The sequence below is a fragment of the Sorex araneus genome, chromosome 3, assembly GCF_027595985.1.
Source record: "Sorex araneus isolate mSorAra2 chromosome 3, mSorAra2.pri, whole genome shotgun sequence".
Classification (NCBI taxonomy): domain Eukaryota; kingdom Metazoa; phylum Chordata; class Mammalia; order Eulipotyphla; family Soricidae; genus Sorex; species Sorex araneus.
In genome coordinates this window covers 238221880-238246408 of record NC_073304.1, presented here as the reverse complement: position 1 = coordinate 238246408, position 24529 = coordinate 238221880, and the positions used below count along the sequence as shown (strand labels likewise).

The 24529-nt window shown below is 61.3% G+C and overlaps 2 protein-coding genes across 2 annotated transcripts; one reads left to right on the top strand and one right to left on the bottom strand.

The window, feature by feature from the left end:
• Nucleotides 1-317: 317 nt before the first annotated feature.
• On the top strand, nt 318-3528 carry CBX8 (chromobox 8). The gene is made up of 5 exons (XM_004621043.2): nt 318-470; nt 859-902; nt 1073-1138; nt 1231-1297; nt 1719-3528. Exons 1-5 carry the CDS (start codon nt 402-404, stop codon nt 2598-2600), a joined length of 1128 nt encoding a protein of 375 aa, XP_004621100.1. The 5' UTR covers nt 318-401; the 3' UTR covers nt 2601-3528.
• A 2667-nt stretch (nt 3529-6195) lies between these two features.
• Nucleotides 6196-11243, bottom strand: CBX2 (chromobox 2). The gene is made up of 5 exons (XM_055133348.1): nt 11139-11243; nt 11031-11074; nt 10275-10340; nt 9504-9606; nt 6196-8969 (listed from the first exon to the last, which is right to left on the bottom strand). Exons 1-5 carry the CDS (start codon nt 11208-11210, stop codon nt 7668-7670), a joined length of 1587 nt encoding a protein of 528 aa, XP_054989323.1. The 5' UTR covers nt 11211-11243; the 3' UTR covers nt 6196-7667.
• Between the last annotated feature and the right edge of the window lie 13286 nt (nt 11244-24529).

Below are 24529 nucleotides of genomic sequence, written 5' to 3'. Positions count from 1 at the left end.
GGCCCCCGGCCAGTCCCGCAGACTGACAGCGGCCGGGCCCGCCCTACGCCGATCTCACTTCCGGCGCCGGCCCCACCCCCTCGCGCCGGGTCTCTGGAGTCGCCCAGGCTCCGCCCCCTGGCGATCGGAACGCGGGTCACGTAGCAACGCGGCGGAGACAGGGAGAGGGGCGTGGCCCGCGGCCCGTCCAATCGGCGCGCGGGGTGCAGGCTCCTGGCCGCTCCGCTTTAGCAACGTCGTTAGCAACACGTGGGGCGGGAGGAAGCGCGGAGGGAGCTGCGCGCCGGGCGGGGGGCGGGGGAGCAGAGCTGACGTCAGCGCCAGAGTATTATGGTCTGTCGTGCGCTGGCTGCTGCTTTTCTGCTCCTGGAAGCGGCCGAGGGGGGAAGCGGCGAGTCAACATGGAGCTTTCCGCGGTGGGGGAGCGGGTGTTCGCGGCCGAAGCCCTCCTGAAGCGGCGCATACGGAAAGTAGGTGCCCCGGGGCCTGGAGCCGCGGCCCGGCCGAGCCCTCCCCTCCCGCCCGGGTGCCCTCCCCCCTGCTGCAGCCCAGCTTCCCTTCCCCCAGGTCCCAGCAGCGGCCGCGGCCGTGGAGGCGGCGGCTCCGAGCCCCAGTGCTTGCCTTCGACTTGCAGCGATGCACCGATTGCATGGGCTGGGGGCGGGGCGGGGGGTGGAGGCCGGTGCATGCACTTTGTGCAGCGTTCCGTGCGGGGGGTGGTGCAGAGGGCGCGTGCCTTCCGCGTTGGGCTTTCGCGCATTCATTTGCTGCATGCATTTTTGCATGTATTTCTTGTGTCCTCGTGCATCTCTCTCCGTACATACACACTCACACACATTTCCCCCTTTGCATCCGCAGGGACGCATGGAATACCTCGTGAAATGGAAGGGCTGGTCGCAGAAGTAAGGAGGTTTTATGCAGTTCTGGGCCCCTGTTATTCTGAGGGTTCTTTCTTCCTCTTTTTCCCCTTTATGTTGAAATGCAATACAATGCCACGAGAAAAGTTACACACACACACACTGCTCTATCCCTGTTCCCTGGGCCAACGCCCCCTCTTCCTGACTCCCCGTAGGTACAGCACCTGGGAGCCCGAGGAGAACATTCTGGACGCTCGCCTGCTAGCAGCCTTCGAGGAAAGGTCAGTTTCTCACTTCGGGCCTGGAGGGCTCTGGGACCCCAGTTCAGGGGAGTCCTACGGTCGGTCTCTTCTTTCCTTCCTCCTTCCTCCAGGGAGCGAGAGATGGAGCTCTATGGGCCCAAGAAGCGGGGACCCAAACCCAAAACCTTCCTCCTTAAGGTAGGCCATGCTCCTTGGGGCGTGTCTGAGGGGGCGTGTCGGGGGCGTGTCTCAGGCGTGGGGCCTGGGGTGCTCTGGCACTGTCTGACCCAACCAGTGTTTCTGCACCTGGGCTCTTCCTGTGATGCCCCGTAGTCTTCTGTCCTGGTCCCCTTGTGTGTGGCCGAGGGCCTCTGCGGGCGGCAGGACGGTGTTGGGGAGAGGGCTGCTTGGGAGTGAGTCCCGGGTCGCTCCCCCCCGCCGAGAGACGTGTTCCAAAGTCAGAAATGTCTCCTTGCCAGTGACTGTCCGGACACAACCTCCTTCTCCTCCTCCGCCAGTCCCCCCCCCCACCCCTGGAGAAGCCCTCAGTGACCCGAGGGTGGGGCGGGGCGGGGCGGCCGGACCCCAGCCCACCCCTGACTCTGCGCTGCTCCCACAGGCCCAGGCTAAGGCCAAGGCCAAGGCATACGAGTTCCGAAGTGATTCGGCCCGGGGCATCCGGATCCCGTATCCTGGCCGCTCGCCCCAGGACCTGGCCTCCACCTCCCGGGCCCGGGAGGGCCTCCGGAACATGGGCCTGACCCCCCCGGGCGGCAGCAGCACCACCAGCACCTGCCGTGTGGACCCTCCTCGGGACCGCGACCGGGACCGTGAGCGCGAGAGAGAGCGGGAGCGGGAGCAGGAGCGAGTGGCCAGCCGTGCGGACGACAAGCCCAGCTCCCCGGGGGACAGCTCCAAGAAACGAGGGCCCAAGTCCCGGAAGGAGCTCCTGGACCCCTCGCAGAGGCCTCTGGGCGAGCCGGGGGACGGCCTGGGCGCCCACCTGAAGGCCAGGAAGCTGGACGACGCCCCGCCTTCCGGAGCAGGCACCTTCCCGGCAGGCCACAGCGTGATCCAGCTGGCTCGGAGGCAGGACGCGGACACGGGCCCGTGTGGGGTGGCCAGCCCTGCTGCCCCTGAGGCCGCAGGCAAGCTCGCGGTGGACACCTTTCCCGCCAGGGTCATAAAGCACAGGCCCGCCTTCCTGGAGGCCAAAGGCCAGGGCGTCCTGGACCCGGGTGGGCCCCGGGTCCGGCACGGCGCCGTGACCCCTGGCTCTGTAGGAGGCTTGTACCGGGACGTGGGTGCCCAAGGGGGCCGGCCCTCGCTCATCGCCAGGATCCCCGTGGCCAGAATCCTGGGGGACCCGGAGGAGGAGTCCTGGAGCCCCTCCCTGACCAACCTGGAGAAGGTGGTGGTCACCGACGTGACCTCAAACTTTCTGACCGTCACCATCAAGGAGAGTAACACGGACCAAGGCTTCTTCAAAGAGAAGAGATGAGTCTGGGTGGGAAGCGGGAGAGCCAGCGTCCGTCGCGGGGGCCGGCGCCTGGACTCGCGTCCGTCTCGGGGTTCGGCTGCTGCCTGGCCCTGAACTTCCCGGCCCCCCCCTTTACTCGCCTTCCCTCCCCGCCCAGTTTTGGTTGGAAAGATTATCTCTAGAGTTATATTTTCTATTAGATGTAAATATGTTATTTAAGAAAAATATCTAAATATATATATTTCAACTCTTGAAGTTGTTTTATTTAAACGAGCAGAGAGTCAGTGAGCTCAGTGAGGGGGTCAGGCAGGCCGAGTCCGGCCGGAGGGTGCCCCAGGCACCCAGGCCACCAGGAAGGGTGGAGACCAGGGTCCTGGGCCTCTGTGGGCCTCTGGGGCGGACCTTGACCCCCACCCTGGCCTCCCTGCCCCTGGGAAGCAAGGAGGGCGCAGTTTTCCTTCCCATTGCCCGCCTGGCCAGCAAGAGGTGGACTCCCCATGCTGTGGTCAGCCTGCTTGTCTTTGCTCAATTGTTCAGATTAAGATTTAAGATCTTTTGAAATCTCTTAAGATAGGAGGTCTGCTAGGGGGAAGAGCACTTGAATAACTTAGTATGTCCTTGAAGGCAGAAGTTGCTGGCGTGGGGACCCTTCCACAGCCCCCCCAGCCCCCCAGGAAATGCACTTTATGAGGCGCTGAGCGTGTGTGAGGCCCCCAGCGCCCCATCCTCTCCCCAGAGGGCAGAGAACTCCCCGAATCTGTTTACATTCCCCAAATGCCCGGACAGACGCGGAGATTGCGCGTTGGTACCCAGAGCTGGGAATGGTTGTTTTATAAGAGAAATGTTGGTGTTGGGGGGGCCTGCCCCTCTCACAGGCCAGCAGCTCTCCGCTGGGCTGCGTACCGGCCCCCTGCGGCCGCCCCCGGAAAGGGAGAGGCGAGCTTGGCGTCCAGGACTTCGCTCTCACCCTCAGCCCCCCACCCCACTTTCTTAAAAGCAAAAGCTGTAATTTATCGGCTTTGAGATTCGAGGAGTGTTCTCTATTTGAACTCGACATTCAAACTCCGCCAAAGAGGGGGGCAGCCGCGGGAGGTCGGGAGCGAAACCCCCACTCCGCGCCTCTAGGCCCAAAGCACAAGTCTGTCCCCGCCCCCCCAGGCCCTCCCAGGACAGAGCCCCCGGGCACAGACCCTTGCCCTCCGGGGCAGGGGCTCCCCCGACCCCTGCCTCGGCCTCTCCCTGCCCGCTCCCCGCGGGGTCTGCAGGACTCGGTTTGGTTCTGAGTATCGAGTCGCCCGCACCAAGTGGTTCCTGGGGATTTTTTATCTGCTCGCATTTGTGAAACTGGTATTTGAGACTTTGTGTAAAGAAGCGCGGTGCGACTGTATCTTGTTTGGACGTCGACGCTGTTTTCAGTGAAACTTCACCGAAGGGACATTCTGTGCCGAGGGAAGGGGGCGGTCCCTGGGCCCACCGGGCCGCGGGGCGCGGGCTCCCACGGTCGGGGCGTCTGTATCCGCTGTTCGCGTGTTGAAATATATCCTTTGTAAATAGACACGTGTCTGTGTTCTTGCCCCAGCCCGGGAGGCGCGCCTCGCCCTCGCCCGCCCCCTCGGCCGCCCCTCCGCGCGTGAGTGCGTCCGCGACTTTCCGTCTGGGGACACTCCTCTGGGGCGGGGGGCAGGTGTTCCCAGCCACCGCCACCGCACCTTTCTGGGGGCGAACCTTCCCCGGGACGCCCCCTCTGGGTGCCGCCTCCCTCGGGGGGGGGGTCTCCAGTGGCGAGCCCCATCCCCCGCCCCGACGTGGGGATCCCGCGCGGCCGCCGCGCCCCGCAGCCCAGTTTCGGGTGGTACCCGGGCCAGCCCCGCGGCGGTGGGTGCGTCTCTCCCCGCCAGGCCCACCCGGACTCGCCAGCGCCCCCCGAAGTGCCGCGCTCGCGCCTATTGATTGAGGAATTGGCTCCGCGGGCATTGCTAGGCAACTGCTCGCGTGCAGCCGGCCGGCGCGCTGATGTGATTAGAGCAGCCCCCGCCGGCCGCGCGCACGGGCGTCGGGCGCGGGCCGGGCCGGGGTCCCGAGGCCACCCCGAGCGGGTCTCCGTGTGCCCCCAACGCGGCCGTCGCCGAGACCCAGGTTCCCGCCCCCCAGACGCGGCGGGCGCGCCGACGGAGCGGGAGGGGGGCTGCGCACGCGGGGGCTCGCTCTCGGCCCAGTTCTCCCGCTCGGCCCCCGGGGTCGCGTGGCTCGCGTGGGGAGACCCCGGGAGGGAGCGGGTGGCCGCGCCGACGGTCACGGTGGGGGCATCGCCGCGGCAGCTGAGAGCCGAGCGCGCGTGGACGTGAGGGGCGGGCGTGGGGGGCGGCGGGGCCCACGCGCTACTCCGGCCACTCGGCGGGGCTTCCGCGTCCGCGCGGGAGTCGGGCACGGGAGGGCGCTCATGCCCCCGTGCCCTGTTCTCCCGGGCTGGTGGCGGGTCACCGGCTTGGCCTCGGACCCGGAGCCGCTTCCCCCGGGACCGAATTCCCGCGGCTCGGTCCCCGGGGAAAGCCGGTAACGGAACGGCTGGTCCGGGGCGGCGCGAACGCCCGCCGGTGCCGACCCGAGTGGCCGCCGGCCCGTGCCGTGGGTCAGGCTGAGTCGGGCGCGCCCCGGGGAGCCCCGCGCGCGCCGCGGCCCCGACGGCCGCCCGGCGCCGCGCCCCGGAGGGACACGCGGGCCCCGGCCCCGCGGGTCTGTCTGCGGCGTGCGGGGCGGCCCGTGCACAGGGAAGAGGCTTCTCGGGGAGCCTCGCGGGGTCCCCCGGCCCCCCGCGCCGTCGGGGCGACCTTGGCGGGACGCGCGCGCCCTCTGGAGGCGGAGGCAGCCCCTGGGCCGCCCGCGCGTCCTCCCGGGTCCGGAACCGAACCGCGAAGCTCCTCCCACGCCCGCCCCAGACCGCGCTGTTGAGGGCCACCGCGGACAGCTCCTCTGCACCCTCCCGGTCCAGACACTCGAACCGAACCCTGTGCGCAGAGCTCGCGGCTCCGCAGCTTCAGGGGGCTCAGCAGGCGGGGGCGGGTGGACCTCCAGGCTGCGGAGAAGGCGGGAGACAAGCCCCCTCCCCCAGCCTCGCAGACCAGCCCCGGCCAGTGCGGCCCCTCCCTCCACCTCCTCCCCCGACCCGACCGTCTCTGCGGGGCGCTGCGTGTTGGCAGAGGGCACCCGCGCCGCTGGCACAGGCCTCTCCCGGCCCGGCTGCCTCCCAAGGGCGGGGATCAGAGGCCCCCTGAGTCTGGAGGCTGGCCAGTCCGACGCCCCGCAAAGACCAGGCAAACAGCCCTCAGGAGCTGCAGCAGGCGAGGGCGTTTCAGAGCGAAGCGCCCGATCCTGGACATCAGAGCTTATTTCCTGAGAAAGCTCCCCAGTGACCAGTAGCAGCGACCCCGGCCCCGCCCCCTCCCCAAACGGGCCCCCTGTGAACCCTGGCAGCAGGCACCCTTTTGCTCTTTCCCCCAAGCCTTAAGGGAAAGCGCTGGACCCCCTCCACCGCGAAGGGGGGGGAAAAAAAAAACAGGCAGCCTTGGGGTTCATTAATCACTCAATGTACACCAGGCTGGAAAGTTAAGCAAAATATTTATTGATATACTGAGTTAACAGAGACAAAGATCTTCTGAGACCATTTGCTAATGTCTTTCCCCTGCAAAATAAATTAACATCCCACTAAAAAATATCTGCAATCTAGCTCTAGCATTAGTTTTGCAAAAATACTAGAAAAATCCACAAATCTTTAGATGCACTTGAGGAAGATTCTGGGTGGCCTGGCACCCCGGCTCACCCTCGGGTTCCTGGGGAGTCGTTCCTGGTCCTGAGGTGGTGGGGGCGAGGAAGGCGGCACCAGCCCCCTTTGTTCTCCCTCTCTGGAGAACGCTGGCATAGTTTAAAGCATCAGGAGTGGCGGACAGGAACAGTTTTTGGGCCAAATGGGGCACTGCTCAGGGGCCACTCCTGACGGGTTGGGGGTGGTGGTGTGGGGCGTCCGGGTGGAAGCTGGCCCCGCCTGCACTGGCTGTACTATTGCTCTGGCTCCACAGGGACGATTTGGCTTTTTAAGTCAAGGACACAGGTCACGCCAGAGATGGCACTGGCCCTCGGTCTGGCTCTCCGCAACTTGACGTTCTAGTCCGGCCAGAACCCGTGAGTGCCTCAAATGAGGAACACTCTTTTTGGTACCCGCAAAGCTTGTATGTATTCACAGGCCCAGCCCTCCCAGGAGGGGGTGCAGGCCCCTTCTGCGGGTCCTCTCTGGCAGCGAGAGGGCCCGCTCAGCACCCACCAGCGTGGCCCAAGGAAGCCACCAGAGTCCACACCCGGCCACCCATAGCAGCAACTCCCAGGACTCCTTTGATTAAGGGCTCACGTTGTCCCCAACAGAGGGAGAACATTTGCGGAGGTCACAGCACGCAGAAAGACGTCACAGTGTGTGGCACTGGTGGAGGGAGGTGCCCACAGACCCGAACTTTGGGACGGAAGCAGCCCACCAGGGACACAAAGGCACCAGATGGAGGCAGCAGGACCCAGCCGCCAGCACCCCAGGGCGTGCCTCCGCAGGCCCAGGGCGGGCGTGGATTTGGCTGTGTGGCAGAGCCTGTGGTCTGCTCCTTTTTGGTGTGGAAGGTGAGGGGCCGGGGGCGCCCAGGCCCAGTCTCTGCTGGCTGACGAGCCTACGACCCCCTTTTTGGCATCACAAAGCCTCAGAGGCCACTGCACCCCGGATTCTGTCGTGCAGAAATGTGGGGCCCCCAGAAGTGGGGGGATTGTCAGGGCAGGTGGGATCTGCCCACCGAGGCACCGCCTGGACCCCCAGGGGTCACACAGCTCCTCCTACCCGGCCAAACAGGTGGGGGGCCGAGATGCGAACCCCCTTCCCAGACTGCCTGCACCCCAGCTCTAAGGCTGGGCAGGCAGGGTGGGGGCGGGGAGGAGAGGCGCCCAGCAGGAGGCTGAGGCCCGGGCAGTGTGAGCCCCCCACCGCCACCGGCCTGCCTAGGAGCAGCCAGAGCCGGGCCGGTTCCCTGAGGCACGGGGCGCAGACCGGCCGCGGCGGGCTCAGTAATGCCGCAGGCTGAAGAAGCCCACGCTGGTCGGGGACTCCTTCACGGTGACGGTGACGAGGTTGGCGGTGACATCGGTGACGAACACGTGCTCCAGGAGGCTGCGGGCCGGCTTCCAGTCCTGGCTCGTCTGCACCGACACTGACAGGTTGTGCCCGGCGCCGGGCGGCGAAGCCGGGTCTGGGTCCGAGTCCGAGCTGCTGGACGACTCAGCTGAGCTCACTTCCGACAGCGCGGCCGCCTTGCGGGCCTCTCCGGGGACGCTGGGGGCCTCGGGGCCGGGGGCTGCCCGCGCACTGTCCCTCTTGCCCGCGGGGGCAGACACAGGCGCCCCCCTGGAGGCCAGCTTCTCGCCCCTGCCGGAGTCAGTGGGGGTGCCGGGCGTGCTCCCCGCCGGGGGCCCCCCACCCGCGCCCTTCCCGCTGGCAGCGTGCACCCCGGGGCCGCCCTTGGCAGACGGGGCCTGGCGGGCAGCCAGGGGCCCCCCTGGGGCCCCATTTCGGACACTCTGTAAGTCCAGCACCTGTAGGCTCAGCTCCTGGGTGGGGGCGGGCTGGGGGCCCGGGGCGCGGGCCACTGTCTTGCTGCCAGCGTGGCTGTGTGGGGCCCCCGCAGCCCCGCCCCCGTCCTGCCCCCCGGCTCCGCTGCCGCCAGGGGCCTTGGGGACCTTGCTTCCCGGGGGGCTTCCTCCCAGCTCCCCCTTCTGCGTCCTTACCTTGAGGTCCAGCCCAAGGCCACACTTGCCGGGGGCCTGGGCCTTGAGTGCCAGCCTGCTGGCCGCCTGGCTCTGGCTCATGCGGTTCATGTAATGCACGATGGAGCTCTGCCAGCTGATGCCGCCCCGCCCGGGGCTGCCCGCCATGCCCTTCATCAGGCTGGCCAGGCTCTCCGGGGAGGCCACGCTGCCCGGCCCGCCGCACGCTTCCTTGGCGTGTGCCTTGAGGGCCGCCAGGCCGGCCACGGGGGCGCTGAGGGGCGGGGGCAGCTTGCCGGCGGGGGCGCCCAGGTCCTTGCGAGCGGCCGTCTTCAGCACCTTGGCGAGGCTCACGGGCCTGCGGGCGGCCTTCTGCTCGGGCGGCAGCGGCTTGCGGCCGCGCTTCTTCCGGATGGGGTCCTTGAGCTCCGGCTTGGCCACGAGGATCTGGGCCTTCTTCTGGGGCACTGGGTGTGTCTCGCGGCCCCGCGGGCCCCGCTTGGCTTCCAGGTCACTCTCGTCCTCTTCATCCGAGGATGAGGAGGAGGAGGTGGACGAGGAGGACGAGCTGCTGGACTTGGACTTGGAGGGGGCGGCGGGCTCCTGGGGGACAAGGGGGGCGTCAGTGCACACCCGGCCACGACCCGGAGTCTGAGCCGCGCCGCGAGGGCTGTAACGTGAGTTAGAGGCGAAGGGGCACGCAGGGCCCCCCCCGCCTCAGGGGGCACAGCCCCGCCGTGAGTGGAGGTCGAGGATCGAGTGACCACCTCATTCCCCGGGTCCAACCTTCCAGCACACAGGAGCACCAGCCACCGCCCTCCCCGCGCCTGGCCTCGAGGGCCCCCTTCCCCGAGGGGCCCCAGCAGCCCGGACGCAGCTGTCGGACTCTCAGTCCCTGGGCCCTGAGCTCCGTGTCCCGCTCCGAGGAAGGATCCCGGACACAAGGAGGCCAGTCTGGCTAGGAAGGGGCCACGCCTGTGACTTCCAAGACAGCACCTGCTGTTCCCGTTCCCCCCCCCCCCCCCCCCCGGGGCTCCAGCACACACAGCTCACGGGCGCCCCCTGCTGTCAGGGGCGGAGCGAGGCACAGCTGGCTCTGCCCCGCCCCCCTCTGGCAAGAGCAGAGTCCCGGCCCACCTGGAGCTTGGAGTGGCGACTGCAGGACATGGCTGTGAGCTTCCGGGGTCTGCCCCGGGGCCGCTTGCCCCTCTTCCGGCTTTGCACCTCCTTCTCCTGCTCCCTGGAGACAAACCCTGTCAGCAGGGCCCCAGGCCCCGTGGCGCCGGGGTCACCTCCCGAAGTCCATGGCCCATCCCAGGTGGCAGTTGGAGCCCGGCACCAGCACCGCCCCCCAGGAGTGCGGCCCCAGGGGAGAGGCGCAACCAGAGAGCTCCGGCTCATCAGAACGGGCAAATGGCGGGCGGGGGCACGGTGCGGCCAGGAGGGCCTGGCTGGCACTCAGCAGCCCCGGTGCGACACGGGCACCCTTGGCCCAGGAGCACGGGCACCATGCAGCCTGCCCCAGGTCCCAGCACCCCCAGCTGGGGTCGTGTCCCCCTGAACTTTGCAGCTCGGAGCTCCTGCTCGTGCTCTTGCTAACCCGGCTGATCCACAGTCCCACTTTGGAGACCAAAAGTCCGATGAGGGGCCCAGGGTGGGGGTCCCAGAGACCAGGCAGCAGCTGTGCCGGGACCTCTGCCCACCCAAGGCTTCGGCCACCCCATGCTGGGCTCCTCAGAAGCCCCTTTAAGCAAACATTAAAAAGGCCGCGAGTGACAGGCGGACCCCTCCCACCCCGTCCCTAACGCTCAAGGCCAGTCTCCTGGCCAGCTCTCCCAGCACCACAGGGCAGGGGCGCCCCCAAGAGCCGCCCTCCCCCGCCCCGCCCCTGCCCGCCAGCCTTCTCACTTCTTCTGGAAGGCCAGGAGGAGCCGCGGGTCCAGGATGTTCTCCTCGGGCTCCCAGCTGTTGTGCCTGGAGAGCAAGGGGCGGGCTCAGGCCGGAGCTGGCACCCACCCTCCCAACCCCACCGGGGACCCCCACCCACACCACACGGGGAGTTGCACCGGGGCGCCCCCAGCCTGCCCGGGGCGCCCCCAGCCTGCCCGGGGCGCCCCCAGCCTGCCCGGGGCGCCCCCAGCCTGCCCATGATGGTCCGGGTCGGGGGCGCTGGGCGGGAGGAGGGGCCACACCAGCCCAGGCGGAGAGCGCCGTGGGGAGTGGGACACGGGCGGGGAGTGAGGGGAGAGCAACAGCGGGGGTAAACACCCCTCCCCGGCCTTGGCCCATGGGCGGGCGAGCGAGAGAAGGAAAGAGGGAGAGAGACAGGGAGAGAGAAGGGGAAGGAGAGAGGGGCAGAGAGGCAGAGAGGAGGGCGGGAGGGGGGAGAGGGGGAGAGTGAGAGTGAGGACGAGTGAGAGTGGGGGGAGGCAGGGGCGGGGCGGGGCGGGCGCCGCATCCTTCCCGGGCAGCTCAGGTTTCAGCGGGGAGAGGGGCGGGGAGGGGCCGCGGGGGCGCATGCAACAAATGGGCGCGGGGCGCGGGGCGGCGGGCGCGGGCCGGGGGCTGCGCGGGCCGGGCCGGGCCCCGCGCCCCCGGGCCGGCAGACAAAGGGCGGCGGCGGGCGGCCCCCGGCCCCGACCGCGCCGGCCCGCGGAGACTCACTTGGAGGACCAGCCGCGCCACTTGACCAGGTACTCGAGCTTGCCCTGCGGAGAGAGGGGGGTGAGCGGCGGCGCGCGCGGGCCCCGGGCGGGCGCGGGCCGCACGCACCTTGCGCAGCCGCTTGCTGAGGATGCACTCGGCGGCGAAGACCTGCTCGCCCACGCTGCTCAGCTCCTCCATGCTGGCCGCCGCGGACAAAGCACCGCCCCCGCGCACGCGCGCCGCCGCCGCCCCGCCCCGGCCCGCCCCCCGGCGCCCGCCGGCCAATGGCACGCGCGGGCGGGGCGGGCCGCGGCCAATGGGCGCGCGCGGGCGGCGCGGGGCGGGCCGGGCGGGCGGGGCGCGCATTGTCCGCGGGCCGGGCTCGCGCTCCCGGGCGGGGGTCCCGCGCGCGGGCGGGGCGGGGCGGGGCGGCGGGCGCGGGAAGGGCCGGGACTGGCGGGCGCCGGCCCCTCGCCCCCCGCGGACGCGCGCCGCCCGCCCCGGAGCGCTCTTCCGGCCCCGGGACCCCAGTCCCGACGCCAGCGCTCGGGGAGGCGGGGGCGCGGCGGGGGTCTCCGGGCCGGCGGGGCGGTCCGCCTGCTTTGCGCGGGAGCGGAGGGACCGTTGGGGGAGGCCAGGGAGAGCGCGCTGTGGGGGGCGTCCGCGAGAGGACGCGGGCGGCGGCGAGCCCCGAGCCCGAGACGCGCCCCCGGGCCCCGACTGGGGGTCTTGCTGCGCTTCAGCCCCACGTCGAGGGACGCGGGGCTCACTCGACTCTGTCCCTACCGGGCCCGGGACTCGCACCAGGACGCGTGTGGGGGGTCACAGCCTCTGCTGCGGGGAGCCCCTGGGCAGCCTGGGCTCCTCTGCCTCGTGGTCAGCAGCCCCAGCCCTGGCCGGCCCGAGGCTGTGCAGGGTGGGCGGCTTGCCCCTCTGGCTGGCATCCCGCGGCGGGCACAGAACCAGGACTACCCCCAGACAAGTCCCCACCGCAGAAAACCCCCAAGCCCGGTATTGAGTCCCTCCCGCGCTGAGCGGCTTAGGCGGGCGGGCCGGGGTCACAGCCCCCGCCCTGCTCCCAGCTGACTCCCGTGTGAGTCTGGAGACCCCCGCAGGTACCGCTTAACCCAGGGGCAGGTGCACGCTGGGCCTTGGGTTCCCGAGCCAGGAGCCGTCTCAGGCCTCTGCGTGATTCCCGCCAGCACCGTGGACTTGGCTGGAGAAAGGGAGTTTGTCTTGTTGCCCGCAGGGGCGGGGGCGAGGCTTGGGGGGGGCAGGTGCCCACTCTGCCCTCCCTGGTGCCCTTGTTGGGCAGAGGCTCCGCTCCTCAGCCCTGCGGAGTGGCCTGGGGAACCGCCTCCTGACTCAGTGCTCGGTGGAGGAAGGAAGGACGGCAGGTTGAGCCCCGGGGGCCAGCTGCAGCCCAGAGCGCGTGTGCAGGGCGTCCTCTGCCTGTCCCCCTCTGGCCACTCTGTGCTGAGGGTAAGCCCATGGCCACCCCGCCGCTGCGACAGTTTCCACTCCCTTTCTGCGGAATCACCTGCTCCAGAGGCCTTTGCTCCCGGAATCCCCAATCCCCCCTTCTTGTTTCTTTGTTTCTCTTTCTTTTCCTTTTTGGGTCACACCTGGCTGATGCTCAGGGGTTACTCCCGGCTCTGCACTCGGGAATCACTCCTGGGTGCTGGGGAGCCCTGTGGGATTTCAGGGATCGAACCCAGGTCAGCCTCGTGCAAGGCAAACGCCCTCCCTGCTGTGCAATGGCTCCAGCCCCCCCCCCCCCCCCAATTCCCCTTTCTTTGGTGTGCAGGATCCCTTGTGTGATTTCATTGCTAATATTTTTGTTTGTTTTTGAGCCTCACTCTGGCAGTGCTCCAGACTTACTCCTGCTCTGTGCTCCGAATCACTTCTGGCGGGGCCCAGGAGACCAGGTGCCGGGTCAGTTGAGTGCAGGGCACACACCCGGCCTGCTGGACTGTTGCTTGCGGGCCAGTCCCCATCATCTTGTTTGAAGGGAAGGGTCTTTCAGTACACTCAGCTGCTGCAGAGGTGGCGAACCAGGCCTGGGACCCCGTGGGGTGTAGAAACGCATTAACTGGGGCTGGAGCGATAGCACAGCGGGGAGGGCGTTTGCTTTGCATACAGCCGACCCGGGTTCGATTCCCAGCATCCCATATGGTCCCCTGAGCACCGCCACGAGTAATTCCTGAGTGCAGAGCCAGGAGTAACTCCTGAGCATCGCCGGGTGTGACCCAAAAGCAAAAAAAAAAAAAACAAAAAAAAACACATTACTTTCAGGGGCCCAAACCCAACCCATTCAGTCCCCAGCGCCCCACACATCCCCTGTGCATTGCTGGGAGCAGTTCCTGAGTGCAGAGCCAGGGCAACCTCTGGGCATCCCGGAATGTACCCCAATAACTGAAAATAAAACCCAGAAATGCATTAACACGTCCTGTCAGTCTCCGTGGAGACTGTGACCCCACCCGTGTCACTTCCTGTGGTGGCTGTGACCCCTGTGTCTCCACGATGACCATGGATGTTGAATAACATTGGTTTTTTTCTTTCTCCCCCGTGGCAGGGAGCTCTGGTTTGAGTTACTCCCACCACAGTGCTCCCAAGGAACACCCAATTCCATCAGGTACTCCCAGTCCTCTGTGTTTATCTTTCTTCCCCACTTAAACATTTTTAAATTTTATTTTTATCAAGTTCACAATAATTTATTACATTCAGTGTTCCAAAACCAATGCCACTACCATTATACCATCCTACCACCAATGTTTTGAGTTTCCCAACCACCATCCAAGTCTGCCCCAAAAGCAGACTAAATAATTTATTTTGCATTACTTGTTATGAATAATCTAAAAATGATGAAAACAGATTTCCTTAGAAGAAACTGTGTGAATATATTTGTATCTCAACCTGGAGCCATTAAGCCCTTGTATAAGAGATTTATTAACATGCTTTTACAGGTTGAGCCTTGCATGCTTATATACATATATATATCATTTGTATCACTTGTCATCCCATTGATCTTCGATTTGCTCAAGTGGGCGCCAGTAATGTCTCCATTTGTCCCGGTCACGTGCTAGTGTAGCCAATGATATCTGCTCACTCCAGGAACAGGAAGAGCCTCAAACCGTTCATTCAGGGCGCATATGCTGCCTGAGCCCATGTGCTGCTTGTGCCCACGTGGCCGAGCACATGTGGTGCCCGAGCACGTGTCGCCCACATCTCCCCCCTTGAGATGTGTACTTTCATGCTTTCGTGTCCAGTGCTAGGATGTGTGTAGAGCTCTCTCCATCCTTGGAGAAGCCCGCATTCTCTCTTGAGCCTGTTATTCTTACTATTCTCTCTCCCACTTATCCCTTCCTCCCTCCCTCAGAAACCTCTAAATAAAATCTGTTTACTTAAAAAAAAAATCGTTCATTCAGGGTTTTGACAAAGAAGTCTGACCATCTCGTTGGTGGGTGGCCACACGGTCTTTTGACGCCCCATGGAATCCAGTTGGTAACAACTCTAGTCCAGTGGTCGTCTCTGAATCAAATTACGTCTCCGGCCCATCTGATTTTTGATGCCTTGGCAAATGAGATAACGTCCCTGATTCTTGAGCGTCGATGGAGTTGGAACTCTGGATTCCTTCTCTCACTTGAGTGAAATGTGATACTCCAAGCATAGCTCTTTGGGTTCCTCTTTGGGATACCCGAATAGCGTTCTCATCCTGTTTGCGTAGGGCCCAGGTCTCTGAGGCGTATGTTAGTGCAGGAAGAATGGTGGAGTTGTAAAGATGTGCCTGGAGCTGGAGGTTCTTCATCCTCTTAGTCACATTTTTTTTTTTGCTTATTTTTTGGGCGGGGGGTGACACCCGGCAAAGAGCACAGGGGTCACTCCTGGCTCATGCACTCAGGAATTATTCCTGGCGGTGCTCAGGGGACCACACGGGATGCTGGGATTCGAACCCGGGTCGGCCGCGTGCAAGGCAAACGTCCTACCCACTGTGCTATTGCTCCAGCCCCCCTCTTAACCATTTCTTCAATGCTCTTGAAGGCATTCCACGCTGCTCTCTTCCTCCTGCGCAGTTCTGGCGCCAAGTCGTTCCTCATGTTGAGTTCTCGACCCAGGTACACACAGCTGCTGCATTCGGAGATGTTCGTTCCATTGAGAGCAAATGGAATGTCAGGGACTAGTTCGTTTTTCATGAACATTGTTTTGCTGAGATTCAGCTGCAGTCCGACCTTTCCACACTCGCGGTAGAAGTCGGCCAGCATTTGTGCTGCTTGGCTAATGTTTGGTGTTATTATAACGGTGTCATCAGAGAAGGGGAGGTGGTGTAATTGCCAACCATCTATCTTCACTCTTGTTCCTTCCCATTCCAGTTGTCGCATGATGTTCTCGAGGGTGGCACTGAAGAGTTTCTGTGAAATGGTATCACCCTGCCGAACCCCTCTCTTTACATCAATGATCACTTCCTTGTAGAATGGTGAGATCCTGGTGGTGAATCCGTAATACAGCTCACGGAGGATCTTGATGTACTGAGTTTGAACACCCTGTTTGGCTAGGGTTTCAATGACTGCTTCAGTCGCAATAGAACCAAAGGCCTTTTTTGTTTTTCTTTTTGGGTCACACCTGGTGATGCTCAGGGGTTACTCCTGGCTCTGCACTCAGGAATCACCCCTGGCCGTGCCCAGGGGACCATATGGGATGCTGGGATTTGAACTCGGGTCAGCCGTGTGCAAGGCAAACGCCCTACCCGCTGTGCTATCTCTCCAGCCCCCCAAAGGCCTTCTTTAAGTCAAACATTAGATAGAGTGGCATCTTGAACTCTTGCAAAACTTCAATGAGGGGCTGGAGCGATAGCACAGCGGGTAGGGCGTTTGCCTTGCACGCGGCCGACCCGGGTTCGAATCCCAGCATCCCATATGGTCCCCCGAGCACCGCCAGGAGTAATTCCTGAGTGAAGAGCCAGAAGTAACCCCTGTGCATCGCCGGGTGTGACCCAAAAACCAAAAAAAACAAAAAAAAAAACTTCAATGAGTTTGGTCACCGTGTGGATATGGTCAATCATGCTGAATCCTTTTCGGAACCCGGCTTGCTCGAATGGTTGTCCTTCGTCTAGTGTTCTGCCTATTCTATTCAGAATGACTTGAGTGAACAAGTTGTAGACGACAGACAGCAGGCAGATTGGGCGATAATTGCTGATGTCGTGGATGTCTCCCTTCTTGTACAACAGAATGGTCCTGCTGGTTTTCCACTGGATGGAACCTTGCATTCAGACAGGTAGTGTGAAGAGTCGGGCCAGTGTATTGACGAGTACTGGCAGTAGATTCTTCAGGTGTTCGTGTCTAACCTTGTGCTGTACGCGTCTTTACTGATGAAATGGCATGTAGGATTTCAGAAAGGAGGACGTTGGGAACGACATATCCATCCTGTGGAATTTGGTATGTGGGCAGGTGGGCGTGGCTGTGGAAGAGATCCGAGTAGAAGTAGTGAATAATCCTCTCCATTGCCCTTCTGGAAGATGTGATAGATCCATCAGGACGTCGGAGGGCAGTCATCTTGGTCTTGTAGTTGGCGGTCATCTTGGTCTTATAGTTGGCGAAGGACAGGTGAGTGTTGTGAATACTTTTCCTGGATTCTGCCTTATCGGCCAACACTGCTGCTCTTCTCTCTCTGAGGTCTTCCTTTATCGCTTCTCTGCACAGCTTTGTGATCTCGGACGTTAGCTTGTGGTTGCCTGAGGCTCGTGCCAAAGTTGGCAAGTGAGCTCAAGAGTTTTCGAAGACAGGCGTCTGTTTGTGGCTTTCCCACTCTTGGCATTCTTCGCACAGTCATGAACGTGCTGAGCCAGTCGATCATATTCCTCATCGATGTTGTCAATGACAGCATCTTCCCACGTTGCCGCAATAGTGCCCAAGAGCTCCCAGTTGGTGGTCATTCTGGGAGTTCCCTTCTTAAACTTAAACTTTGCAGTCCTTTCTCCCCACTCTGCACGAAGGAGATGGTGGTCTGATCCTGTTTGGAATTTTGGGACAACAGTGACATAGTCAGGCAAAACCTTCGATTGAATATGATGTGGTCAATTTCGTTGTGGAACTGTCCACCGGGAGACTACCATGTCCAGCGTTTAGATTTGGCCTTCTGGAACTGTGTCTTGGTCGACATGATGAACTCAGACGGTCTCTCACCCTGTTCATTCCATTCTAGTCCATGGGACCCAATGTGGAGTTCTTCGGGCGACCTTCTTGGTCCTATCTTGGCATTAAAATCACCAACAATGATCCTGTAGAAGGTGTGGTCTTTATAGAACCTCTCCAGTTCCTTGTAGAACTTCTCAATTTCTTCTTCATCATAGTTGGATGTTGGTGCGCAGACTACAAAGACAGAAACTGCTGGCAGTGTTTCGATTAAATATATGCATGTATTTAATCGAAATCAGTGCATGTATTTAATCAAACTCAGTTGCCTCCTACTTTATACCCCCTCCAATGCGGTGTGCTACTCCTTGTATATCAGTGGTGTAGAGTAAGAGATGTCACGCAGCTGCAAATCTCCAGGAATTCTAAAATTTTAAACAGGTTCATACAGCTGGAGTTAAGTTTTATTTATTTTGGGTCACATCCAGCAATGCTCAGGGGCTACTCCTGGCTCTGCACTCAGGAGTTACTCCTGGCAGACCATATGGGATGCCGGGGATCAAACCTGAGATGGCCTTATGCAAGGCAAATGTCCTACCCTCTGTACTATCACTCTGGCCCCTGCAGTCAAGTTTTTAACTGGATGATGGCATCTCTATCTCTGCAGCTTGTTGCTCTTTTCGAGATTTATTTGTGAGTCTCTAGATCACTGTCATCCCGTTGCTCATCGATTTGCTCGAGTGGGCACCAGTAACATCTCCATTGTGAGACTTGTTGTTACTGTTTTTGGCATATTGAATATGCCACAGGTAGCTTGCCAGGCTCTGCTGTGCAGGCGAGATACTCTCGGTAGCTTGCCAGTTTCTCTGAGAGGGACGGAGGAATTAAACCTGGGTCAGCTGCATGCAAGGCAAATGCCCTACTGCTGTGCTATTGCCCCAGCTCAGTCTCTAGATCATGGCTGTTAATGAGCATAGGAGACATTCATGGGCACGACTGCCAGGCTCCCGGAAGCACAGGGAGATGGCGGGAGGTTGCCCATGCCCATCCCTGACTCCGTGTGAACCTGAAAATTTCAGTCACAAAACCCACATATCTGTTTCAGCAGATTCATTCATGGCTGAGCTCGTCTGAGCCCGTGGAGATCGGCAGTGAGCATGGTGGGGCTTGGGTTCTGATTCTCTGAGTTTATCTTTAACCCTTTCAGCGCCCCGCTTCCCCGCTCTGTTAATCACTGACACCCCAAGTCAGACCCTGTGACTTGTATTTTGTTTTTGTTTTTTTCCTTTTTGGGTCACACCTGGCAATGCACAGGGGTTGCTCCTGGCTCTGAACTCAGGAATTACTCCTGGCGGTGCTTGGGGGACCCTGTGGGATACTGGGAATTGAATGTGGGTCGGCCACATGCAAGGCAAACGCCCTACCTGCTGTGCTACCGCTCTAGCCCCTGACCCTTGACTTGTAAAGATTTTTCTGAGGACTCTGGATCTTGTACATGTAAGTGAAATACTGCTTTTCTCTTTTCTTTATGTCCTTTGCATAGTTTATTTTAATACAATGTCCTTTTTGTTCTTTTTGACACAAAAAGACAGTTAATGCTGTGCTTTTGTAACATGGGAGTTAATTGGCTCTGAATAATATTTACTCCTGGGCGTCTGTCATGTTTATTCAGTTTAAGCCTCAGTTGCCCTTAGTTCCTAATACCCCAAAAAGGTGGTCCCTCTGAGGGACAAGGATGGACCCAGGGCAAGCCGTAAGCTACCCTGGCATCGAGAAGGGACAGGCTAAGTGCCAGAAGAAGTATAATCAGGGGGCCGGAGCGATAGCTACAGTAGGGAGGGCATTTGCCTTGCACGCGAACGACCCGGGTTCAGTCCCTGGCACCCCTCATGGTCCCCCAAGCACCTCCAGAAGTAATTCCTGAGTGCAGAGCCAAGACTAACCCCTGAGCATAGCTGGGTGTGACCCAAAAAGCAAAAACAAATAAATAAATTAATTAAATAAAGAAGTATGATAAGAGCACGGTCATGGAACAAACTCTGTCATGACCCAAAGAGAAGTAACTGAAGAAGGACCCTGCTGGGGTTTTAGCAGGGACTGACGTGGGCTGGGGACTGTGGGCTGGGGTGCACAGTGAGCTGTCCCCGAGAGAGCCACCCTTCAAGCTTAACGTATCTCTTCAAAGGACTAGGAATGTTGCTGAGCAGTGACTTTGAGAGGACTGTTTACGTGGATACCGACTACGGGAAGGGGAAAGTAAGGTTCGCTTAGACGGAATTCCTTGGGCGGGTCTCCCAGGATGAGATTCCCTGAAGGAGGGCGTTCCTGCTGCTGCTGGGCATTTGGACGTCCTACCACACCCCGAGTCTGGCCAGCCCCGACCAACGCTGTGAGACTTGAGGACGCGGCCACTGTCACCAGCCGGCCTGGCGGCACCCTTCCCCTCTTCGTTCATTCGTCACCATCGTCACCACCGGCCGGCCGGGGTGGGCATCGCATCGCGCCCAGAGACTGAATTCACAGTGACCTCCCGCCGGTCCCTGTGGGGCCCTCCTGCCCCCCTGCCCCCCAGGACCTCCCAGCCGGCTGCTGCTGTGTGCGAGCTGGACAGGCGTTGTCCAGCAGAGCCAGCGTCCGGGGGCAGGACCCAAGATGAAGCACCTTGGGGTGCTGGACGCAGTGCAGGGATGGAGCCCTGAGCCCCACGGAGACCTTGACGCGGTTCCCCCAAGCCCTGCGCGCGGCTCACTTTGCGTTGGTGGGGGCCACACGAGGCAGTGCTCAGGGCTGCCCCTGTGGGGTGCTGGGCACTGAACCCGGCTGGCCGTGCCAGTACCCTCCCGTGGTGCTATGGCGGAGGCCTCCGCAGGCGCTGGAACACTTTCGTTTGCTTGTTTGTTAAAAGCACTGTGTTTTGTATAGTCTCCGGGCGGCCAGGGGAGGCCCCGACGGCTCTTCCCCTGCCGCCTGGGCTCGGTGGTCCTAGAGCCGCTCGCCCAGCCGGGGCGGCCTGTGCCAGGGGGCAGGCGCAGGAGGGGACAAGGGCCAAGTCGGTTGATTGGTCAGTTGCCGTTTATCCCATTCTCCCCATGCGCCTCTCAGTCTCCCTGAGCCCCCTTCTAGCCCCACCCGGCCCCTCACTCCGCCTCCTCCTGCCTCTCCCGCCCGTCCCTCCATCTTGCTCCCGCTGCTCTCCCCACTCCTCCAGTTCTCTCCAGGCCCAGCACTGGTAGCAGATGCCGCACCCAGTCAGGGAGCAAAATTAGCATAAGGAAGCCCTTCCTGGGGCTGGAGATAACACAGCGGGGAGGGCGTTTGCCTTGCACGCGGCCAACCTGGGTTCGATTCCCAGCATCCCATATGCTGGGAAAGCAAAAAAAAAAAAAAAAAAGAAAGCCTTTCCTGACAGCCCATCAGGCTTAGGGGAGAAACACCACCTAGGGGTGTTTCTCTTCTCCTTAGTCCAATAACTTAATTAACATCCTAACTAACATCTTAATATTAGGGTTTTTTTTTCTTTTTGGGTCACACCCAGCATTGCACTGGGGTTACTCCTGGCTCATGACTCAGGAATTACTCCTGGCGGTGCTCAGGGGACCATATGGGATGCTGGGAATTGAACCCAGGTCGGCTGCGTGCAAGGCAAACGCCCTCCCCGCTGTGCTATTGCTCCAGCCCCCAATATTAGTTATTTTTGTATGGACACAGTAAGAGATACATTGAGGCTTGTAGGGCAGCTCTCCTGGGAACTTCTTTTTTTTTTTTTTTTTTTTTTGCCTTTTGGATCACACCCGGCGATGCATAGGGGTTACTCCTGGTTCTACACTCAGGAATTACTGCTGGCGGTGCTCAGGGGACCATATGGGATGCTGGGATTTAAACCCGGGTCAGCCGCGTGCAAGGCAAACTCCCTACTCACTGCGCTATCACTCCAGCCCCTCTCCTGGGAACTTCTTGCCACAGACTCAGACTACAGTGTTCAGGCCAGATTAGGGGTTCGAATCTAGTTATTGCTTTCTGGATCATGACAGCATTTGTCCATGACCAAGCTCTTATAGTTAAGCATTATGGCTTTTTTTTTTTTAAATTGAATCACCATGTGGAAAATTACAAAACATTCAGGCTTAAGTCTCAGTCATACAATGATCGAACACCCATCCCTTCACCAGTGCACATTTCCACCACCAAGAACCCCAGTATAACCCCCATCCCACCCCACCCCCCACCTGTGTAGCTGATAATTTTCACTTTACTTTCTCTTTACTTTGATTACATTCAATATTTCCACAAAAAGCTCATTATTATTGTTTGGAGTTACCCCCCAAAATCAGACCCTCTGAAAAGGAAGCATTTGATAATTTGTTTTCCATTGCTGAGAATGAAGAGATATGAGGTCGCACGGTTTTGGATTTCTGTATTTTAGTAACTAAGTCCAGGGAAATTTCTGCCAGAAATTGCATCATTGCAAGCTCGTACCTCTCCTTAGTGGTTGGTCCTTATAAGATTGCAGTCGCCACGCTTTCCCCCCTGGAAAGGAAAAGCCGAGAGAGAAAAACCTTTCCCCTCCTGGGGCGACATGGGGCCATGGCTTAGTTTACAGTCTAGAGACATTTCTGCAAGAAGCTGCTGGTACCAAAAGTAGTTTAGCTGGCCTCTGGGAGGGATCATGGTCATCCAGCAACGGAGAGGCCGCACACGTGCGGCCACTCGGGTCACATCTCAGCGGGAAGCCGCATTGTGGCACTTTGGCCAGGCCCATTTCTATGCCAAGGTAGTATATAGCTCACTGATTGCCCTGAGTCCGTCCAGTCCCTCGTCGGGACCCTGCTCTTGGGGTGCTAGGAAGTAACGGTAGCTGAGGCTTAAGTTGAGAGAACAGATGCCCAGGAGGTGAATAATATCACTGCGAGTCCATTAACCTATTAACTCCCAAGTTACAAAAGCATTAACTGTCTTCCTGTGCTCATACAAAAAGCACATTGCTCTGAATTAAGTATGCAAAGGACTAAAGGAGAAAAGAAAAACAATATTTACAAGTTAACAGAGCACAAAGAAAGAAGTTACAAATATACACAGAGGAATGGGAGCAAACCCATGTTATCCTACAGTGTTTTACTTTTTTTTTTTTCTTTTTGGGTCATACCCAGAGATGCTCGGGGGTTACTCCTGGCTCTGCACTTAGGAATCACTCCAGGCAGTGCTCGGGGGATTATATGGGATGCCGGGGATTGAACTCACGTTGGCTGCATGCAAGGCCAGCACCCTCCCCCCGTCGCTGCTGTACTATCACTCTGGGCCCTCATTGTATTTTCTCTGGGGTCACACCTACCTCTGCCCAGGGGCCACACCTGGTGATGCTCGGGCCCATATGCGGTGCCTGGGCTCAAACCATTACCACAGCTGAAGCCATATGCAAGGAAAACTTAACCTTAGTACTGTGTATCTGGCCCTGCTTTGTGTGTAAGTGTGTGTGTGTATGTGCATGTGTGTATGCATGTGTATACATGTGCGTGTTTGTGCGTGTACATGTGCGTGCATGTGTGTGCATATTTGTGTGTATGTGCATGTGTGTGCGTGCATGTGTTTGTGTGTGCATGTATGTGTATGCATGTGTGTGCGTGTGTGCACATGTGCATGTTTGTGTGTGTGCATGTGTGTGTGTGTGTGCATGTGTCCACTGGTGCTCAGGGTCTCCTCACGGCCCAGGGCTCGTGGGGTGTTCCTAAAATGCCCGGGATCAAATCTAGCCTCGAGCGTGCTGAGCGAGCGCCAGCCCGTTCCACAGCCTTGGAACAGCCCCAGGGCCCTGCCTCGCTCCCCTTGGGCCCGAGGAAGCGCCTGAAGTTGTTCCTGACCCTGGTGGTGAGGGCTCACAGGCTGAGCATACGGCTTGCTCAGGAGACCAGGGTTCGATCCCGGCCCACAGTGCTGAGCTCCGCTGGGTGTGACCCCCCCAAAGTTAGTCGCTCCGGGCTGTGTGCCCGGCCTGGGGGTCCCCCGCTTCCTTCGCTGCTGTGCCAAGTCAAGGGAAGGAGAATCTCACCGGGATGCGGGGGCGCCCTCATGGGCGGCAGGTGGTCGCCTCGCAGTCTTGGCTGTCCCCTACCGGGGTGGTGGGCAGCGGCCATGGAGCCCCCGCGAGCTGCCTGCAGCCGGTCCAAGGCAGAGGCCCCGTGGCAGGGCACATTCAGGGCCGGGGGGGGGGCGGAGTGAGCACTGTGCCCACCCTGTGAGAGGCGGGACGGGGCTAAGGCCGTGGGCTGCCTTGGCGGCTGCGAGTCCCAAGCTGGGCCCTGGTCCTGGCACCGGCCAGGCTGGGGTGGGACTCAGAATGCCAGGTCTGGGTTTGGCCCCCAATTACCGCCCCGCCCCCCGAGAGAAGCCTCTCTCCTCAGTCCCACTGGCCCCCCACCCCCCGGGGCCACCTCCGGGCACAGACTCTGGAGTGACCCCTCGCATCACTGGGGATGCTCCCGCAAACTCAGATGCATCGGGGGCGCTCCTGAGCCCACCTGATGTCTACAGGGCTTTGGGGGGCTCTGACCCCAGTTCCCGCCTCTGTCCCTCCTCCCAGCTCTGCGCGTTCCCTGGCCTGGTGTTGGGCGAGACGCAGTGTTAGCTGTCCTGATCCCCCACCTGGAGTCGGGGTGAGCCAAGACAGAGTCCATGGGCTGGCTGACCGCTCTTCTGGGCACCCCTGGCCCCCGCGGACCCCCGAGCAGCTGGGTCCTTCCTGGGTGAAGGCTCCGGGGAGCTCAGGCGCTGTGCTGGGGCTGCCCAGGTCTCTGGGCCCGTCCTGCAGACCAGGGGCTCCACGTCTGCACGTCTGGGGGGAGAGGTGGCTCCCCGGGAGGGCTGGTTTGTGGGGAACCCTGTCCCGGCCACAGGGCGGTGAGCTGCATGCACGAGGCGGGCTTGGGTTCGATCCCGGCCCCCCCGTTACCACCCCGCCCCCCCCCCCCTGAGCAAAGCCCTTCTCCCTGCTTTAAAAAAATGTGTCTTGGGGCCAGAGTGATAGGACAGGGGTAGGTCTGGCCCCCGAGGGTGGAAGCAGAGGGGGAAACGCCCCCAGGCCCTGGCGACAGAGGGGGCCGCCTGGGGCCAGGGAGCAGAGTCCCCTGCTCGTGGAGACCCCGCCCGGGCCCCGGGTGACCAGGCCACCTTTCTGCACTGTGCCACCTGGTCGTCACATTTGGCTGCTCCCAAATGCTTCCCGGTGGGGGGGCCCTGGTCAGGGGTGTGGCTGTGCTCAGGGCCCCCGTGGGCATCAGACCCGGCTTGGCCACGTGTCCCCTCCTGTGCTGCGGCCACCCCTGGCCCAGTCACATCTCTGACAGGACAGATGGGCAGGAAAAGGCACTTAGTGTCTGCCCCGCGGGGTGCTGCTGT

What these genes read in the sequence shown, in the direction of transcription:
- CBX8 (XM_004621043.2), top strand. Translation starts at nt 402, where the DNA reads ATGGAGCTTTCCGCGGTGGGGGAGCGGGTGTTCGCGGCCGAAGCCCTC. An exon ending in CTAGCAGCCTTCGAGGAAAG is followed by an intron (nt 1,139 to 1,230) that starts GTCAGTTTCTCA and finishes TCCTTCCTCCAG; the next exon opens with GGAGCGAGAGATGGAGCTCT. An exon ending in CCAAAACCTTCCTCCTTAAG is followed by an intron (nt 1,298 to 1,718) that starts GTAGGCCATGCT and finishes CTGCTCCCACAG; the next exon opens with GCCCAGGCTAAGGCCAAGGC.
- CBX2 (XM_055133348.1), bottom strand. Translation starts at nt 11,210, where the DNA reads ATGGAGGAGCTGAGCAGCGTGGGCGAGCAGGTCTTCGCCGCCGAGTGC. An exon ending in TCAGCAAGCGGCTGCGCAAG is followed by an intron (nt 11,075 to 11,138) that starts GTGCGTGCGGCC and finishes CTCTCTCCGCAG; the next exon opens with GGCAAGCTCGAGTACCTGGT. An exon ending in GTCGCCACTCCAAGCTCCAG is followed by an intron (nt 8,970 to 9,503) that starts GTGGGCCGGGAC and finishes CTTGTCCCCCAG; the next exon opens with GAGCCCGCCGCCCCCTCCAA.